This window comes from Folsomia candida, unplaced genomic scaffold (genome assembly GCF_002217175.1).
Source record: "Folsomia candida strain VU population unplaced genomic scaffold, ASM221717v1 Fcan01_Sc002, whole genome shotgun sequence".
Taxonomy (NCBI): Eukaryota; Metazoa; Arthropoda; class Collembola; order Entomobryomorpha; family Isotomidae; genus Folsomia; species Folsomia candida.
Genome location: NW_019091194.1, coordinates 5618518 through 5639349, shown reverse-complemented (window position 1 = coordinate 5639349; position 20832 = coordinate 5618518). Strand labels below are relative to the sequence as shown.

Below are 20832 nucleotides of genomic sequence, written 5' to 3'. Positions count from 1 at the left end.
GACTAGAAGATGGATAAACTTACTCAACTCATCAAACCAACCACTGGAGTCTCAAGTTGAGGTGAGTTGAGACTACATACATACATGATTGTAGGTGATTTACTAACTTGAAACTGAGGCACACAGTTAGAGTAATTTTTGATTTATTTTGTACACACATGGACAATCAAAGGATTAATAAAAATAATTAGATAATCTATTTATAAATACTAATTTTTCATTGGATACATACATAAATATTTAAGTTGATCCTGAACTGAAATATTTAACTTGATCTAATTAAATACCTCCCAAGCTGCCAACCTCTCCCTCTCCTGCTCGTCATTAAATTCTGGTATGCTTAACAATAAAGTCATCGTATAAGCAACAATCTGCTGATAAAATTTTAATTTGATAGATTTCTTTACATAATATAGCCTGCAATACTTTAGCCTTGCACTGAATTGAATCGGTTGAAGAGCTTTCAGCCTCTTTTGCAGATGATGCATCCTAAATCTTTGGACTCCAACTGAATTTGCCCAATTTAGCCAAGTCCTCAACATTGCTTCGCAATTATCTCTTACTCCAACGGTTATTGATAAAATTAGCATCAAGCAAACCACAACCAGAATGTTCACACTTGGAAAATATATATAAAACCAAAGTGGAAAAATGCTATACATTCGTATCGTGACAAAGGTGAACATTACCAGGGCAAGCATAGACGCACCCATTACCCAACCAATCAAGGATTCCAAAAGTGGTCTCATTGCTGCGAAAGCAATCACCAGTGCTGAATATTCGCCAACTAGGCGATTGTTGAACCAGCCACTGTGCTGTTTCTGGTAACAAAGTATGACCGAATTCAACATCTTTCCAACCATGATGAGCAGAATTAGTACCAGCGGAGTTATTCGACATACTTCAAAACATGCAGCAGCCTGTCCATACATGGAACACATCCTTGCCAAGAAATCCAAAGCAAACGGTAATTTCATCATGTCAACAATGTAAATTGATGCTCCCAGTTTAAAAATGACCATGGCCGGAAAACATAGGAAAGGGTAGAAGGCGAATTGATAGACAATTCCTGTCATGCCGGTCCAAAAGATGTTACCTTCTTTCACAGTTGTTTCGGTTAGGCGTGTTTTCGCACCTGCATTTATATCCATTACATAAATAGTTATACATGAATTAGTTACATTTGAATTACAGTGTGCATAGATATTTATGAACGATATACTGAAAGTCACCTTTATTCGTGCTTCTTAAAATGGTCAAAAGCGCGTTCCATCCTACTACAAATTGCTCCCCATGCGTTATTAGGGCCACTGAAAGGGCAACAGCAAACGAGGTTAGTAGTAAAAGAATAATGTGAAATATCAGGACTGGCAGTGGACTAAATTCTAATTGTCCTTTTAATTGCGATACAAGAAGAAAGGTTGTAAATAGGATCCCACTGACGCCAACGCATGTTATCATGTGAAAACACCACAGAAAAATGGTCTTAAGATTTTTGTTATATTTCCACTTGACATTTTTGACATCCCATTCTATGGCTAGGTGTGTGTAGCGTTGCATAATAGTAGCAAACTTGTTAAAAACTGATATGATTTCAGAAATTTCAGACATGACGCAAGTTGGTCCAGTATTTGTGATATCAATGTAATCTATGCAAAAATTAATTTCCTACTTTCGCACTGACTAACAATTATTTAGCCCAAAGACGATTGAAAGTTTTCTTAAATATCCTCAATTCTTATATAAATATGTTTATCAAAATAAAAACATTAAACTTGTGATAACACTCCTGGCTTGTTGAATGTGTATCGGAAAGAATAATATGTATGTTCTAGCCTCTTAAATGAACTTTTAGTAAGGATCATCGTTTTTATTTGTAATAGTACGAGTAATATTATAACCTTGAGTTAAAATGTTTTTAATTGGATCAATAATGGTTAGTTTTTCAATATATTGATAGATACATATGAACATATGTATATGTACCGACAATAGATAAAAAACAGTTCGATGCCAATTAAAAGGAGCACATAAAAGTTTTTATTATGAGGAATATTTAAGTACATGTATACCATACGTTGCTGTTCCTTCATGCATAATGTAAAAACCAAGCTATCACCTACCCGGAGTATAGTGTTTTTACGAATATTTAATTGTGCCTTGCTCGTTGGAATTAAAGAAAGTGACTGAGTGAATATACGATTATTTTATCTACTTAAACTGGATTTTATTTTCAACAAATTACTAATTTGTCAACACAATTCAGAGCTCTGCACTAACACGAGTTGATTGGTGACTACCAGGGTCCTTTGACTGTTTCCTTGGAGGATTTCTAGACAGAAATCCTCCCAGACTGTCTAGAAATCCTCCAAGGAAACAGTCAAAGGACCCTGGTGACTACTATAACGACAAATTAATCGTGGACATCAATTACAAAGAATTAACAATTCTTACTCTTGATTTCCTACCACGACAACTAAATCCAAAATGTCTGACTCTGACAACGACTAAAACTCGACTGTGTAGATTTCTTCTACCTACTTACTTACTACGACTTATAACAAAGGACGACGCGCACTCAAAATCCCACCCTGACGTCACCATGGCAACCACCACCACGTCACGGGGTAATCTTAGACGCATATTCAACAATTTACCAAAATACATAAAACAATTTCATAAATACATCATTTTACATTTAACATACTCCCACCTTCTTTTGTGAGAGCAAAAGAACTATTCTAAAAACAACTATGCAATTATCAAATTCAAATAAATTATACAAATAAATTACAAATTCCACTTCGGATACCGCACTGGTTTCTTCGAGATCCTATCTTGATCCTTACCACCAACTTCCAGCTCCTTCTGGACTTGCTTCTTCTTTTGACATCTTCTTGGAGTCGGTCGCTCCCACCATTCGGCATTCTTCTCCACCACTTTCTGCACCTTCATCTTCGGCTTAATAGAGGCTGGACGACTGAATCCGATGGGGTTACAAGCTTCCATCTTCCCGCACGACGGCTTGTTCTTGTACTTGTCACTAATTAGACCAAGTACCTTTGTTGTCGAGAGTAATCTTGACTTCTTTGAAGTGAAGCTGGTGTCGTTTCCCAATCCGCACCCCCTAATGGCAGGCTGGCCGATTCTGGGAACCCCCACAACACTCCGCTCGCACCGTCTCAACTCGTCGACCTTTAATAAACGTTTTACACGTTTATCTTGTGAGATCTTGACTCGTTCATGCTCTTCTTGAGTTTTCTTCTCTACAGAGCTCTTGCTTGAACTAATAACGACACCGGCGTAATGTAACTTGCTATTGTTGCCACCTGGAACCACTCCGCTGATAGTCCATCCAAACACGGATTCCACGGCGATTAATTCACAACTAAGTTTGACTATTCTTCCGGTCATCAAACTTCCCCACAGATCACTTCCTATCAATATGTCGACTTCCGACGCTGAAGTGTCTGTCGTGTGGATCTTCTTCCGAGCCAACTCTTTACACCAAGGGCCAGGTGGGATTGCTGGGCATGATCCACAAATAAACTCCTCGTTGACTAACTGGAGATTCATCCTCGCGCAATCCTTCCTATCGATACCGCTGGCATTGACCCGATAACAATTCTTTTCTTCGGTGCTGGTCACATGTCCACCGAACAAACTATTCTGAAGAGTCAACTTGTCCACTACTTGACATTTCAATTCCTGGGCTGTCTTCGTCCTTATGTATGACCTCTGACTTCCCTCGTCGAAAAGTAGCCGGACTTCCTTCTTGACTCCACTTGCTCCGCTCACCTTGACACGAAGCGTCTTCATCAGGACAACTTTGCTTGGGCATCCCTGACTGACGTTGGTGGTGGTTTCTTCCACCGAACTACTACTTGATTCATCTTCATTTATTGACGTCACTTCCTCATCTCGGACCTGACCAGGACACATCACAGAGTAGTGTTTCCATCCACAAGTTTGGCAACTGACCTCCTTGGTACAGTCATTTGCATAATGTCCTCTTCCTAGGCAGATGAAGCATCCCCGGTTCTCCTTCACCAGGATCTTCTTCTCCTCGAGAGGTAATGTCTGAGCCTTATAGCACTTCTGACTTTTGTGATTCGACTTTCCACAAAAAACGCATCGCTGCTCAGCTTGATGACTTGAATAGAGACCGGCAGCAGTGGGGAAATCTTCACATTCACTCTCTGCATACACGTTTACTTTCTCTCTATTCTTGACTGGACTTTGCCTGAAGGTTGACAGCACAAATTTCCTTTCTTTGGCATTCTGTGCCTCCAGCCGCAAAAACTCCATCAAATTTTCTAAATTGGTAGCAGAAGTCAAATCTGATTTCTTCTCGCGTACCCTCAAATTACTATTCTGCCATCTGAGTAACACTTGCTGTGGCAGACTGGATTCCACTAATGGATAAATGAGTTCACTTGGATCACTAACTTTCCCCAACGACTCGAGACTCTTCAAATGACCTTCCAACTGGTCATGCAATTCTTCCACGTCGGCATCTTCTCTTGAATCCGCGGCGCTATTGATAGCCAGGCCCAACAATTCTCTAATATAAATTTGGCGTAAAATCTTCTCATCACCAAACCGGGACTTCAGCTTCTCAACCACCAAAGGATAATTCTGATCCGACCGTGGATAAATCTTGATCACTTTTTCTGCTTCTGATCCGGGGACGATGGCTTGAATCAAATACTGAAACTTCACGTTTACTTGCAATTCATCATCTTCGTGAATCTGACGGTATTGAGCCCACCACCCCAACCAATTCTTCCAACTCCCATCGAATTTCTGTAGCTCGATCTTGGGCAGTTTGAAGTTTCTATTCTTTTTAACTCGCTCCCCATTCACGGTGACGTAACTACTACTTGCACTCGGACTTGGTGGACGGATTTCTGCATTAAGAATCTTCTCAATATCCATGATAGCAACTCTAATTCTATCTGAATATTCTTCATTCATTGCACTCTCCTCCCCATAAGACTCCGCCGTGCAATTGTCATCCAACATCTGGGTAAGCACTTTTTCATCATGTTCTCTGATCGACGTCTGCAGGGATTCCAACTTCCTTAACTTGATGGTAAGTTCTCTCGAGTCCTTTGGATCTTTCGCCAACTCAGCAACTACACCATCCACCATCTTGGTAATGGAAGCTCGAACTGGAGCCCTCGCCTTCTTCAGTCGATCCATGATGTTATCTCAGATTCAACAAACAAAATCAATTAGAACAATACACGCTTATTAACTCAATCAGCAACAACGCCGACCTCTATGGCTCCCGAACGCTCAGGATGGGGCCCTCAACGAGGCAAGACAGTAATTGATTAATAGACGAATAAAGTTGAAGTTTCTCTCGGGTCGGACACGCCGATGTCAATCTGGTCGGTCACTCCGGACCCACGGACTACTTCACAGCAACAATAAAAACTTGAAAGGTATCACCTGAACAGCCCCCGAATACTCAGGGTCGGGTCCTCAATGAGGCAAGGCTTGATGTTGTCATCTCCTTCGAATCTGCTCCTCGTCCAGACAGCAACAATCGCCCAGGATTTCCACGGAACACTTTTTGCACGTACACTAATTCAATCTGCTCCTCTTCCAGACAGCAACAATAGCACAGGATTTCCACGGAACAGTCTTTTGCACGTACAACTAATTCACTCAAAAGGTCACAACTCACTGACCACTATAACTAGTCAACTTTCAACTAAAACTGACCCAACGAGCAATCACGTCGAGGTCACCAATAATGTAAAAACCAAGCTATCACCTACCCGGAGTATAGTGTTTTTACGAATATTTAATTGTGCCTTGCTCGTTGGAATTAAAGAAAGTGACTGAGTGAATATACGATTATTTTATCTACTTAAACTGGATTTTATTTTCAACAAATTACTAATTTGTCAACACAATTCAGAGCTCTGCACTAACACGAGTTGATTGGTGACTACTATAACGACAAATTAATCGTGGACATCAATTACAAAGAATTAACAATTCTTACTCTTGATTTCCTACCACGACGACTAAATCCAAAATGTCTGACTCTGACAACGACTAAAACTCGACTGTGTAGATTTCTTCTACCTACTTACTACGACTTATAACCATTAACCATTCACCATGGCAACCACCACCACGTCACGGGGTAATCTTAGACGCATATTCAACAATTTACCAAAATACATAAAACAATTTCATAAATACATCATTTTACATTTAACACATAATTTGTTTTATAAGCGTCTTTAGGTTTAATAAACTGTCGACGTCAAAGTATAACTTTTCTACTGAAAAATTATTTGACAAACTGTTCAATTCAAACAATATGTATACATTTTAGTTTTATTTGCCTTAAGAAATAGCCATAAGTACAAACATAATTTAGAATAATGAGATTATCCTGAATGGACAATTAAGCTTATACATACTCTACCGGTTCATCATGTCTAGTATATGCCTATCTGATCTAATACATCCCACTAAAAAATTTTAAAAGAGCTTGACCGTGATAATACATATATTTTATACATATGTGTACATACAGATACATATATGAATACTGTAATTGCATGTTAACGAATTTGATTAAAATACAAATTAAAACATCGGGCAGCCTACTTCAAATAATTAATTGTAACCTTTGAGAAAATACAATTTAATAAAGAAATTTTGTAGCTGATTACAGTCAAGTCTATATTTCATACATTCTTCATCGATCAATTCTTTTACTTAAAAATTAAGGATCTCCTTTCCTTTGAAAATTAATAGTTTTAGTATGGCATTAAAAGTTCGCCATTTTTCATCATCAATATTACTTTGCTAATTAACGATAGTAGTAAATTACTCGGCAAATATTTATATTGATTAATCCTAATTTAGCCAAGAAGTTACAATAATACACACATTAATAGCACAATAATACAGGCAGTTTACAAAGGGTGTGTCCGTTCAATTCATGATACTCGAGTTCATCTTCAATATGCACACATTATTCACTATAATTTGTCTAATTCGCTAATTTTAACCTTACGCATTTATGTATAGTTTTTATTACTGCGTTGCATATAATACTATTTCTTTCTCAAACTAAAATACACATGTACATAGATTCCATTGTAATAAAATATTTCAAGATTTAAAATGGTCTATATCTTAATTTTCCTAAGCCTCATATTTGGCTGTGTCATTTTTCTGCCACCTTCATCCCCCTCACCCACAGAAGGTCTCCTCATAAACTCCCTTCTTGCCCAGTACAACAAACTAACGCGTCCAATCCCATCAGAGAGCATCGTTCTCTCCGTCAAGATGGGAATGGCTCTTCTCCAGATAATCGACGTGAATGAAAAACAGCAAATAATCACCATCAACACTTGGCTGCGCCTTGTTTGGCATGATGTAAATCTCGTGTGGAATGCTTCCGAGCACGATAATATTTCCATAGTTCGAATTCCTTCCAACCTGATCTGGATGCCAGACATTCTCCTCTACAACATGGCGGACGAAGAGTTGTTTCAATCCATGCATCATCGTGGGAGCTTTATAAATGCGTACATCAAAAACGACGGGACCGTGCTGCACGTGCCTCCAATGATTTTGAAATCCACCTGCAAAATGGATGTGACCTGGTTTCCGTTCGATGAACAAGTTTGCGACATAAAATTCGGCAGTTGGACCTATTCTGGGCTACAAATGAACTTGAGTCTGATGGAAAATAGCACCCAAAGTATGGATACCAGTGGTTACATACCACATGGGGAATGGAAGCTGACTGGAATTGAAGCATTGAGGAACGAAAAATTTTACGAGTGCTGTCCAGAACCTTATGTTTCGATTACGTTTAAAATAAACATCAAACGGCAAAGCATGTATTTTTTCTTCAATCTTATCGTCCCTTGCCTTCTAATTGGTACAAACTAATTTCAAGTTATTTTTTAGTAAATGTAATTGAATGATAACAAATATTCAATTAAACAAATGTATACAGGGTTTCTGGCCATTCTGGGGTTTACCCTGCCCCCTCATTCCGGAGAGAAATTGTCCCTCGGAGTTACTGTATTGTTCAGCTTGATTGTTTTCTTGAACCAGATTGCAGAATCGATGCCAGCAAATTCCGACAATGTTCCGCTACTCGGAACATATTTTAACTGCATTATGTTCATGATTGCTTCTTCTGTCGTGAGCACGGTAGTTATAAATCTTAATTTGAGATCATCTTCTAATCCAAAAGGAATGGGGGCAACGAGTCAAGCCTTGATATTCAATTGGCTTCCCTGGGTCTTGAGAATGCAACTTATGGAGCCGCATGGTAACATTGTTGGATTAGGAAGTAGGCTTGTGAAACCTGGGACAAAGGAAAATGACCCTTCGATGGAAGTGAGCGACATTATGATGCCGCTGGATGAAGAGAAGGAAGGAGAAAAGATGCAGACGAAGGACTTTACTGAGAAACCAAACGATGAGACGACCTCTGCAATTCGCAAATTCAAGAAACAATGGATGTACGCTGCTGTAGTTGTAGACCGGTTATGTTTGGTAGTTTCCATTGTGTTTGCCTTAATTTCAATTGCAGTTTTGCTTGTTTCCACATACGCCTAACTTGAATAAACTGATATATAATTATGTATATTGATAAAATATTAATAAAAATACGTATATAAAAATGTCTTAAATTAATTATGTAATTGATCAGTGAGTGTAAAATTTATCGGAGGAGTTAACAAATTTTTTTTTGATACTCTACCCATATCTAGCCTAAATCTTATGTATACTTGCATAGAACTGCCTGAGTATATTATCAATCTTCAATTTTTCATTTATTTCCATCAATCAAAATATTGTGCATATAAAGCATAATGGAATCACTCGTCTCAACCCGTTTTCGTATAAGTAGCAAAGAGATGCTCTGTCAGCTCAGTGTTTGTCGAAGTAGCCATCCACATTTTGCAAGTAAGGGTATTTTCATCAACCAACGTCCAGACGCGTTTCATCTGTGAATTAAAACAATAAATAAGTATATGCTTAAGTATTAAAAAATTAATCAATAATACGAAATTAATATGAATATGTACATGATGGTATACCTCTGTAACCGAAGGGTCCTTTGAACCTGTCATTCTTCCTATATTGCTGGACACAACTTCAATAACCTTGTCATTCACGGTCCCTTCCTCCAAACTGGACAGTCCTAAGTATTTAGCATAGTATTAACACATATTTGATAATTTATTAAGAACCATAGTTCCCTGACTTACCAAAATTGTGTGCCACCATAAGTGAAAGGTCCCCATTACCTCTCGCCCGAAGAAATCCACTTTCCAAATGCATGGGGTTACCTTTTTCAGGGTGGGAAGAAGACGCGGTGTATGCAAGTAGAGGTTGAGCCCCGCAAAGTCGAAATTCCATGATATCATGGTATCGAAAATCCTTAATGGTTGGAAAGTACCCAACTCCGTCCTTACTCACCCAGCGACCAACCAACCATCCAATGGATTTCAACATTGGGTTAATTTCACCTTCCATCATGGCTCTGGAAGAAATGCAACAAAGGCAAATGATTGTTGATATATGTATAACACAAAATTTGAAGTAAAATATAAATTGTTAAAATGTCCTAAATCGCAAAGGCGAACTATGTCAATAGGTCAAAAAGTAGTATCATTTCGTTTATACTGATTTAACTGTTTATTAATATGTATAAAAAATTGCACAAGAAACATGAGTATAAATACATATTAGAAGATGGGTAACTAACAAGTATAAAATTTAGCAAATGTTATCAATCACAAATACAATTTGCATAATCGGTATCTGATTTCTAAAGCGTAATAAATTGATCATAGTATCTCAGAACACATTTAGTAAGAAAGTAACAGGTTCCAATTAAGAAAAATGACTTGACTTGTGAGATCCCAGTGGTCACTATAAAACGCGAAAAATACAATAATTATAAAATGCGTTATTAGTTTCAGTCAGACCAATTATTGATAGTATATTAAAATATGTATCGTCAAAATTTAAATATATTTATGTACATACTCACCAAAATAGCATTGTGTATTGCTCAACACAAACAAACATTCAACTAGGAAAATTCTCTCATAATCATTTGCATAGCTCCAAATCAGTGCGACAAGTTTGAACATTTCTGCAAATCCAGACAGACAAAGGCCTTTCCACACAGTTAGATAAGAAAATTGTAAATTCCCTGAAGAAGGGAATGATGTTGATGGCGATACATTTCCTGGAAGCGATCTCCTTTTGTTGCTTCCTCGTTTCATGGAATTTGTTTGTCGTGGTCCAAATCCGAAAACGTTGTTCTCATCACCTCCTGTTTTCGGGAGAAGGAGGCATGACCCCAGAACAGCAGCATGGAACAACACCGTAGCGAAAAATGTTCGCAATAGGGCAGTGTAAAAATTTATTTCTAACTCATAGAAATCAGTCGCGTCGTCATGTTCCACCCCTTTTTTAGAGCACCAGAAGCAATACGCCTCAACAAAGAGGGACACGACGCCCAGTTTCCAAAAACCCTACAAAATATATTTTTAAGAAACATTATTTTGATTGATTTACACTGCAAATTTCAATAACTCTCATTCTTACCTCGAAGGCATGATTAAGCAGAACGTGCCTATACGCCATAGGATTAAGAAGTATTAAATTCAGAGCGATAATTATGTTATCATATTCGACATATTTGTCCATAAGTTCTCCACAAGATTTCTATTCATTAAAGGAAACACAATGAAAATACCAACTCGATGCTAAAAAAATAATAACTTATATGCAAACACTCACACAAGGCAGCAACTTGACAAGATTTCCATTTGCATAAGTTTTGTAAACCTGTGGTGCAGGATGACCACACTGAATACAAAAGTAAGGTGAAGGGGGGCCCATTCTCATTTCCTGTGGGGGCAGCCAGTCAGTAGTATAGTGAAGACTTATCAAATAAGTCACATTGTCCGGTGATACCCGTCAAGGTCGAAGTATGACATCGTATGGTAACAACACGCACATGACACCAAGCCAACTGAGTGACACACAAATACATTCACTGACAATGTGCCAATAAACGGTACAATTTTAAACGTACATAAGTTTGTAAATTATGGACATTCTTATGTTTTATATCGAATGCAAATGCAGAAGCTACCGACAAGACAACAATACAAAATATTGAAGTGAAATAGTGAAGATGTCAGTATATGAATATGAAATCGAAAATTGCAAAAATAAGCTAGCAATTATCAGTAATTAGCATGTATCCGTCATTCATAATATATGATATTTAAATTTACTACAACTTACCGAAACGTTCTTTAATAAAGAATCTTTATAACAAAATTTCCAAAAACACACTTTAGGCTCACTTCAGTATTTCTTGATTTGTTAAGTATAGGTTTGTTTGATTTGTTACTTAACCTCTGATCAGTCAGAACAGAATTATTTGTATTAATTATATCAATAGCTCAACCTACAAGTTAAGTAATGCCGTTCAATTGTTGTTCAAAAATCAGAGCAGGTGAGGAAAATGAGTTGTTGCCGGTTTGTTAGGTTCAAGCGGAAGGCTCAAATCTAAAATACAGCACGGTATTAGATCCTGCCGACCGTGGCTTCTTGTTATTTAAATGCCCACTCTGCAATTAAAAACTTTACAAACATTTACAATGTGGGTTTAAATATTGTGGTGATGACACGTCTACTGGTCATTCATATTGGCTCGAAACATAAGGGTCTGGCCGGGATTTAATCGAAGGTGAGAAATACAAAGTGTAATTATTTATTATTATCAAAATATCGGTACCACTACCATACATGACCTCGATGTGTTCACATAAGTTATAGATGTCTAATGATGCATTAACATTTAATTGCAGGATGTGCTAGTCTTTGATGAACAAATCGCACAGGGCATAGGAGGCATTACAAGAAAGAAGCCGATTTCTTCAGGGAATTTGACATTATTCAGTATTCATTTGTAGTATGGGCTCAATTTCTGCCCCTCCCAACATCCCGGCTCCAATGTTTCAAGATATCCTGAGTGCTAGAAGAAGGTCTAATGACTTTAGGTGGGCGTCGAGACCGTACAACCCCTCCACATATTTTGTTCGTGGAAGAGCAAAGGAACCAAAGGAATTGGTGGCGAGTGTATTGCAATGCGCCAGGGTTCAAGCAGTTGTAAGAGAGGTGAGGTTAAGATATAGATAAAATGATATGCCATTTACAAGAAATATGAAACCATTTATGTAATCCTATAGATCGCAGTAAAGGAAGGACGTGACTCAAGGGATGTTGCAAAACAAGCGGAACAGATCTTGGCTGAAATGGCGCATGATTATCATCTCTACACGGTTCGGTGGTTCGGCTACGTACTCTCTAAATTAGCTAAAAACCACTTTTCCAGCATTTTTGTGAATGTTCAAAAACTACAACAAGTATGCAAACGAATAAAGGTGTTTAATGCATTTCAAGTCTTTAATTTAATTTATATATCTACCTTTAGATCAAGGACTGCTTTCAACGATATCCCGTCATCTTGCTCCCAACCCATCGAAGTTACGTCGACTTTCTTCTCCTTTCTTATGTTTGCTTCACTTTTGACCTTCCCCTTCCAATCATTGCTGCAGGCATGGGTAAGAGCTTTACATGGTGACATTTAATTACCTTCAATCCATGTTCAATCAATCATTTATCACTTATTCCTGATTCACTCAATAATGACTGAATTCACGCGTAATGTATGTATGTAAAATATTTCAGATTTTATGGGAATGATGGGAATAGCAGAATTGCTCCGAAAAGCGGGTGAGTATTTTCAATTTCACACCAATTTCAATTATTGAGCAACTCTGACCAAATATCATTGATTGACCTCATCATGAGGAAAGGCTTTGAATCTAACATTTTCCTTCGTTCTTTGTAGGGGCTTTCTTCATCCGTCGTCGATTCGGGGCTGATTCATTGTATTGGGCACTGATCTCTGAATATGTTAAACGAGCCGTGTTATCCGGTTGTCATCCCATGGAAATGTTTGTAGAAGGGACACGAAGTCGATCAGGCAAATCCCTTTATCCAAAGATAGGGTAAATAGAGTTTTACTAATATTTTTCTAATAATATAATAACTACCCAAGCAACCAAAATCTGCAAATAATGTACCAAATTTGTACAACTGGATTAATGCACATTTTCCGTTAAAATGTGAAGCCGACTTGTGCTTATTTTGTACAAGTCGCATTTGCAAAATTCATACCAATAATTTATCACTGCAAGTTTACTTGTACCAAATATGCACAAAATTAACACAAACAAATGTGTACGAATTTTGTGTAAATTTGGTGATGATTGACATGCATTAACCTTTAGGATCCCATTTCAAAATTGTTGTCACGAAAAATCGTATCACTAAGTCCCTAATTAATCTTCAATTAAATGCCCTTTAAGGCCCAAATAATTGTCAGCTATCTGTCCTCACGCACCCAAGCTGCTGAATCTTTTTCGACCACACTGACCCGAATTTTATTTTCAAGAAAAAACCAACGGAATATATTTGTATTATCACATGCAATGATAATCCACAAAAACTACTTCCCATATACATATACTATTACCGTGGTGAAAAACCTATTAGTACAGCTTCGCATAGCCCGAACCAGAAATTTTTATCCCAGTGAGGCCTTATGTATTTGCCATGTCTGTCTTTCGGTCCACCGATACCATACACCCAAAACGGTTTGCCTTCAAATTTTGCAGGTGCCAAAAATAATCGAGTTCGCAAGTGAGCCAAATCTGTCGAGTGAGGTCATATAGATAGGTGGGTGGAATCGACACCAAACTTGAAAATATCGCTAGAAAGCTGAAATTCAGCACATTGAGTGCTAATGGCGTGTAATGAAAGACTCGGAGGGGAAATCTAAAAATATTTAACCAGAGGGACAATATGGGGTGGAGGAGGGAGATGACCCATACCGATTTTCAAAAATAGCCACAAACCTACATTGTCTGCAATTATACAATGTCCTTAGTCAAGGACGGACCGCTCCTAAATTTTTGTCCGAATTGACCGGACTGCGATTACCACACCCCGTGTTGGGAATGGTCGAATGTGTGCAGAATATTTGTTATTTTGTGGAGTATTTACAAATCCTTCCTTGACTACCAGGACCACTGTGACTTGCTTCTTTCAAATCTTCCAAAGTTTTATTTGCTATTCAGAAGTCATTTTTAGCCCCTATCCCAAATTCCAGCTGAAAATAGCAACTTTTAAAACCAGTATGGGTCACCCTCTAGAGTCACTAAGGTTACACATTGACCACTTTGAACTTCATATACTTTCATGAGAACCCATTCAGTATCCCTATGCCGATTTTTATATTTTTACGACAATGTCTTAAAACCGGCATGGGTCACCCATAGGGTCCCCTCGGTAAGATTTTGCAATTTTACTTCATATTCTTTCAATAGAAGCCATTAGCAAGCTCTATACCAAATTTCAGCTTTCTATGACAATTTTGAAATTTTAGTGTATAGTACCCCATCCACTCAGACGACCCCCACCGGTCAACCACTTGACCAATTTCCCCATCTGCGAACTCGTTTCTAACTTTGTCCAATTTGCATATACTAAAAATTTCATGTGAATCGGGTCAGTCGTTTTGGCTCTAGCCTGTTCACGGACAGACAGACAGACGGACAACCATCACGATTCCATAAGCCCTAACTCGGGCGCCATATCAAAACCCTTCAATTTCATGCAATGTTTCCACGGTCGCCAAATTTGTAATTTTTTGAAAATACACGTATTTGTGTATACGGGATTCAACGCATTTTGTCGCGTATCCATGATATTCATGTATCTGGGACACAGGGTCAAATTTCAAAATTCCATGACATTCGTGGACTTGGGATTTGTGGGATGTTTTACAAATTCCATGACACTTGTGTACATGGGATTTAAGTGAAAATTTAATAAATTCCATGACATTCGTGGACTGGGATCCTAAAGGTTAATGAGGTGAGAATTTAGTGCGAATTTAGTGCGAATCTATTACTAATTGTGTGCTAATGGTACGCATGAAATTAATACAAATTCATTTACACGTATTACTCACATTTCAATTATTATTTATTTATTACAAATTCATCTGCTGTACATATTTCTTATGTTATGTAATGTTAGGTATCTCCAAATACTTAACTAATTAATATATAATTGCAAATTGGGATACACAAATATTTATCGCAATTAATCGGTAGAATACGTACTTACGGCGTATAGAGAAAGACTAAATTAAAATGAATTCCTGTCCTCATTCATAGTAGATCTGGCGATTCGTTTGTAGTTCTTTTTGTCTTCTATTAATTTTCAGAGGGTATACAGACATTTGTATTTATTTATTGCCACTTTTTAATTTCAGACTTCTGACCTCCATTGCCGAGTTGGTCAGAGATCGAGAAATTCCTGACGTTCTTATCCTTCCAATTAGTATGAGCTATGACCGGACGTTGGAAGAAACTTTGTATGCCAGAGAATTACTGGGACAGCCGAAACCAAAGGAATCAACAAATGTAAAATTATTGTGATTTAAAATTAATATATTGATTACTGGGGATTGGATTTAATCAATAATTCCGGCTCTTGCAGGGTCTTATTAAAGGTAACAATCAAACTATGCGTACAATTATTTGATAAATTAATAGCACTTTATACATAATTACTAATTAGTAACAAACTCGTTTCGTTTAGTTATGTTGATTACGGTTTTTAGTAGTCAATCAACTTGAATATGCATACCTATATGATGTTTGATACTTATAAATAAAAATTTAGTCCCGTATATTATTATTAAAGGGCTTCGTTGGTTACAATCTCAGTCGTATGGATCGATGTACGTAAATTTTGGAGAATTTATCTCTGTCCGTGAGACGTTGGGAGAATGCTTAGCCTCTCCATATGTGGATGACGCTATATTTACGAAAAGAATACAAAAATTGGGATTGAATGTTGTGATTGAACAGCAAAAAAACTTGGTCACCCCACTTTTTTCTGTCGTAGCCACAATTGTCCTAGCTAAGGTGAGCAATTACTTAAATGAAAAAAAAATCATATTAAACTTATCCTTTTATGGTTGTGATTCTATTTTTTTTAGATGTCTGAGGGTGAAAGATCTATAGGATTTCCAAAATTGATGAATCAAATCCACGGCTTCAGAGCACTAATCACACCGAATGGCTCTGACTTCGGACTTCCACTTACTGGAGAAACTTTAGAGTGGAATGTTAGGCACATTTTAACTATTCATTCTGATCTTGTTGTTTGCCCAAAAAATGAAGTGAGTCATAAATTACCAAATAATTCAGTCATACTTTATATGCAAAATATATATTTGAATGTATTCATAGGAGCATATTGTCCATTTTCAAATGGGCGAAGATGAAACTGTAGACGGGATGAAGTTTCAACACTACGCGAATCAATTCGTCCCACTTATTGTGCCGAATGCTCTCTTATCCGTGCTCACTAACTCTGCCACTATATCAGATAATGCTCAACGCAGTACGTCTGAAGAGAGCATTCTTAAAGATTATGCATTTTTGAGGGAGCTCTTATTCGATGACTTTATATATGATAGAGGAAATGAAATGCTGGTAAAGGAATAATAAGTAATGTTCATGTTAATGTTAATATAAATTGTACATGTTAAGTAATTTTAATTATACAGGAAGCCTCAAAAGCGTCCTCAATTTTCAACGTATACTTGAACAAAGGCCGATCAAATGGTCACACAAGCAGGTGGACGACGGAGACGGAAGAAATGAGTAAGATTCTTAGATTATCTATAGAACCTTTTCTCATTGCATATTGGGGTGTGGCCAAAACACTTGCCCAGGTAAATTATAAAACTCTAGTAATTATCAGACATAATGTTAAAATTGACTACTGTGCTTATACAAACGACTGTTTCTTCTAATATTGTACAGTTATCGATCCAAGAAGACCAAACTGAATCACAAATAGTTGAAGTAAAACTTTTAGGAAAGATGTCACAAAGCTACATTCGCCAGTTATTGGGATCCCATTTTCCTAATCACTACGGTGCCCTGTCCCTCGATACTTTGAACAATGCTTCAATGGCTTTTATCAAACTTGGTGTCGTAACAAAAATTAAACTGTAAGCAGAAATGCATGCTTTTATTTTTATAAATAGCATAGCCGAAAATATACTTCATTCTATTATTTATTTATTTATCAGAGACTCTGGAAACTCGTTTGGCATGGTTGTGAAGGATAGCCAGCGATTCGCTCAGCTTATTATCCTGATTGGTAATTTTTTGTTACCTTATTACACATTTGTATCTTAATTCCTATTTCAAGTCGTAATTGTTGTATACATAAGCACAACCATTTCTCGACATCTCGACATAAGTACATATGTATGACCTTACATCATCTCTTGTTCTCCCCATTAGTGACTAATTGTGTAACATAAATTTGGATTGCAATGAGTTCAAGTTGATAATTTTGTTATGAAATATATTACAGAAATTAGAAAAGGTGGTTGTCGATCGATATATGTACAAATGTAGTGCTGTAGTGCCTGTGTAGTTTTAAAAGGGTGGACAATCATATTTTTTCCGGGTGATCTATACCCACTGTCGTGCTTTAATGTCCACCGACAATGGGCCAACAGTTAAAGTGGAGACAGTGAGACGAGATCTGTCATGGTAATGGTATTCAATGCGCCATCCTGATCGACCCCATTGTATTGGTAATTGTGAATAATCGATTGAATTGTTATCTTCGTCACTGAATTTGGGTCCAACAGACTGAACTTAATTGTGCAATTTTCAATGTCGAACGTATATATCGGAGGTGACATTTCTGTATCGCAAATGGATAAGTAGTATGTAAATATATAGGTTTAGTTTATGGGCTGACCAAGATTATTATCACTATTATTATCACTGGGACAATTAAATACCTGCTTGTAATTTAATTGACGTTTGACGTCGTACATGATAATGATTGAGTGAGAAGCAGAAATTAGTCTTGGCTCGATTACGGATTTTTTCTTAGGTGAGGCAAAAGTAACAATGGGTGCTGAAAAAAAGCGTCACCATGGTTACGGCGAAGCCTAAGTATGCTTTCGTATACACCCTTTGAAACTGTCAGCGAGGCTAGAGCCTAAACGGTTAATCCTACGCAAATGGTGTGAAGAGCAATCGTGCAGAGGAGAATTAGGAGATGATGTTTTTCAATATGCCCGATAGAAAAACTTTACTCTTTGCTCTCAAATTTAGATTTGAAACTTTAAAATCAAAATTTGAGATACTTGCGCCACAGGACTATATGTATAAAACATGATTTTATCATGCAGAAATCGGTTGTGCGTCATTTAAAACAAATCCGGCTGAGATCGGTCCAAAACTGAAAAAGTTTTGATGGAGGCATCTGAAACTATTCATGTTGCTAAGCAAGAATTACAATATTCCTAGTTGGTTGCTACTAGCTATCAATATAACAATTTTCCTAATACAAGTAGTTGTGTTTACGCAATTGCAATTAGCCAAATTAATTGGTCAATTGTAATTTCCATTTTTGGCCAATCGCCCTAAAACTTTCTTCCTTAGGCATGATTATTAATCCAGATTCCAGATTAATTACAAATTCTTTTGCAAATTCAAATCACATTCGGTCTTCATTTCAAAAAGTTTAACAATTTTGAGGTGCAATTAATTAAATATGTATCACCTAAAATCCTTGAAATAAAATAATTTTAAAAAAGCTTGCTTAGGCGAGGCGCTGCTAAAAGGGAAAAACAAGGCCTGTGGGCATATCTTTTAAATATCTCGTACCTTTATCATTGTAATAGGAGTTGGTGGCTTTGCATCACCGCAAGGCCAAACATTTTACGATAAATCTCTAGCAATAAAGAATATATTCTCAAGAATTCAGAAGAACATAATCTGGGTTCACGAATTTCTCAAAATTATCATTTATCACTTTTAAATTAGAATTGAAAACTAGTTGTTTTACTATGTAAATAAAATTAGGAAATACATCCTCGCGTGGTGTCCTCCTTATTCGTGCGCCGGTATCTTAATTTCTTGCATTTAAACACCTACGGAAAATTTTGCACGTCCATAAAATTTAGTAGCTACCTGAATTACTGGTTAACTATTGAATTAAATCATGAGCTAAATAAATATGATTGATCATATTAGTCCTCCGCATAATAAGTTTACAAACTCCACTCAATTTTATGACCTTTCGAAGCAATAATCGTTTGTTTAAGCATTTATATATATAGATATAATTTTAATTAGCAATAATTCCATTTCTTACCAGAAGATGTTAGTAATAAACGGCGTGGTATGTTATATGGTCAAAATATTTGGCCTTGCGGTGATGCAAAGCCACCAACTCCTGTTACAATGATAAAGGTACGAGATATTTAAAAGATATGCCCACAGGCCTTGTTTTTCCCTTTTAGCAGCGCCTCGCCTAAGCAAGCTTTTTTAAAATTATTTTATTGGTTTGTGCAAGTTACATATTTTTCAGGTGGAGTATGAGAAACTTTGGGATGAGCTAATGAAATTGGATATCGATTTATCTATTGACTAATTTCGTGTAACGTTGTTGTATAAAAGTGTAATTTTCTCTAGTAGGCATCTTTTTTTAACCTTTTTGCTCATTTAATATGGATTATTGAAGGGTTTATTTCATTCCTTTATGCTTGTCAACCATCACTTGCATACATAACGTGCAATGATAACTGTCTAAAAACTGAGGTGATAAATACATACTAGATTTGTGTATACGAATCATTTAGAAAACGTAATGAATTCGAATTTCGAATAACTCAATTCCTTCGTACTCCTCGTAATGTACTTATGTACATACGTACGTAGGTCAAAGTCTTGTTTGCATTATGATTACGAGCTTAGTACTTTCCCACTTTGATTACACGTTATTAAATGGTTACTCTACAGATATTAATGTATCCAATATGCAACACGAGATGAAATTATGTTGTGTGATTTTTGGAAAATATGTTGACAGTTTAATCTAATATGGTTTAGCATAATTTGATTGATTTTTGTATCTCGCTTTTCAGAGAACTACCTCCCACTCAGATCACGTTCAAAACTCAACGCAGTGTCATCGTCATCTGTCCAAGACTTTCAAGATTTGAGTCAACTGCTCCAATTGAAGGCCAAGCTTTAATACTTTGCCATGAAACGTCGTTTTAGTTGCAAAGAGGATGTGTAGATATTATAGAGCTTGACCTTAAATATTTAGTTCTTACGTATATGGCATTTAGATAAATAGTTATAGATAGACTCAATTTTCTCACAAGTATTTCTTGTTATCCAAAGTATTTTGTGTACTGTACACGTATTTTTGTTGATTGTGATTTTTATCGTAGGAAGTGGGAATTATCAAGAGATGCTCAGCTCAGTTATTCTAGTAAGTATTAGTGATACTGATAAAGTAACTTATTTATTGTCATTGTTGGGTGCACAAAATATAGTAAAGTGAGTTTTCTAGTTGATTGTTCCAAACTTTTTTTTTCTTTTTATCCGTATTCCCCTAGTCTGCAACTACAACGAGTTTATTAGATGTACATTATTGATGGAAATCCAAAAAGGTTTTAACTTATGTATTGGTACTTAATTTTGTGATGCTATTTTAGAAGTTGCTCATTATTGTAGTCCCGTTTATTGTGTACAGGTGATTTTTGTCACTTTATGAATTTGTTGATAAAAGCAATAAATATGAAGTACGTGATTTAATAGTGCTTACTGTTAA

General features: G+C 36.8%; 5 protein-coding genes across 7 annotated transcripts; 3 read left to right on the top strand and 2 right to left on the bottom strand.

The window, feature by feature from the left end:
* Positions 1 to 256: 256 nt before the first annotated feature.
* LOC118434489 lies at positions 257 to 1822 on the bottom strand. Its single transcript, XM_035848193.1, has 2 exons — positions 1233 to 1822; positions 257 to 1135 (listed from the first exon to the last, which is right to left on the bottom strand). Exons 1-2 carry the CDS (start codon positions 1609 to 1611, stop codon positions 276 to 278), a joined length of 1239 nt encoding a protein of 412 aa, XP_035704086.1. The 5' UTR covers positions 1612 to 1822; the 3' UTR covers positions 257 to 275.
* A 5088-nt stretch (positions 1823 to 6910) lies between these two features.
* LOC118432961 (neuronal acetylcholine receptor subunit alpha-7-like) lies at positions 6911 to 7973 on the top strand. The gene has a single exon (XM_035848191.1). It carries the CDS (start codon positions 7159 to 7161, stop codon positions 7933 to 7935), a length of 777 nt encoding a protein of 258 aa, XP_035704084.1. The 5' UTR covers positions 6911 to 7158; the 3' UTR covers positions 7936 to 7973.
* On the top strand, positions 7973 to 8678 carry LOC110843258 (neuronal acetylcholine receptor subunit alpha-7-like). The gene has a single exon (XM_035848192.1). It carries the CDS (start codon positions 7993 to 7995, stop codon positions 8611 to 8613), a length of 621 nt encoding a protein of 206 aa, XP_035704085.1. The 5' UTR covers positions 7973 to 7992; the 3' UTR covers positions 8614 to 8678.
* Positions 8679 to 8805: 127 nt separating this feature from the next.
* Positions 8806 to 11552, bottom strand: LOC110843588 (peroxynitrite isomerase THAP4). 3 transcript variants are annotated; one of them, XM_022089557.2, is made up of 5 exons: positions 11329 to 11552; positions 10816 to 10926; positions 10621 to 10740; positions 10058 to 10547; positions 9676 to 9936 (listed from the first exon to the last, which is right to left on the bottom strand). In XM_022089557.2, the coding sequence occupies exons 2-5, from the start codon at positions 10921 to 10923 to the stop codon at positions 9833 to 9835; spliced, it is 822 nt and encodes a 273-aa protein (XP_021945249.1). In that variant the 5' UTR covers positions 10924 to 10926; positions 11329 to 11552; the 3' UTR covers positions 9676 to 9832. The 3 variants fall into 3 exon arrangements, with proteins under 3 accessions (XP_021945250.1, XP_021945249.1, XP_035704083.1); XM_035848190.1 differs by having other exon boundaries at positions 10816 to 11050; positions 11329 to 11551; XM_022089558.2 differs by lacking the exons at positions 9676 to 9936; positions 10058 to 10547; positions 10621 to 10740; positions 10816 to 10926 and adding exons at positions 8806 to 9005; positions 9099 to 9202; positions 9270 to 9544 and having other exon boundaries at positions 11329 to 11533.
* A 15-nt stretch (positions 11553 to 11567) lies between these two features.
* Positions 11568 to 20816, top strand: LOC110843586 (dihydroxyacetone phosphate acyltransferase). Its single transcript, XM_022089554.2, has 15 exons — positions 11568 to 11776; positions 11898 to 12207; positions 12279 to 12455; positions 12524 to 12653; positions 12781 to 12825; positions 12944 to 13103; positions 15437 to 15587; positions 15664 to 15676; positions 15871 to 16094; positions 16169 to 16351; positions 16422 to 16667; positions 16742 to 16909; positions 17001 to 17191; positions 17273 to 17343; positions 20138 to 20816. The coding sequence occupies exons 2-15, from the start codon at positions 12004 to 12006 to the stop codon at positions 20245 to 20247; spliced, it is 2073 nt and encodes a 690-aa protein (XP_021945246.1). The 5' UTR covers positions 11568 to 11776; positions 11898 to 12003; the 3' UTR covers positions 20248 to 20816.
* Positions 20817 to 20832: the final 16 nt, after the last annotated feature.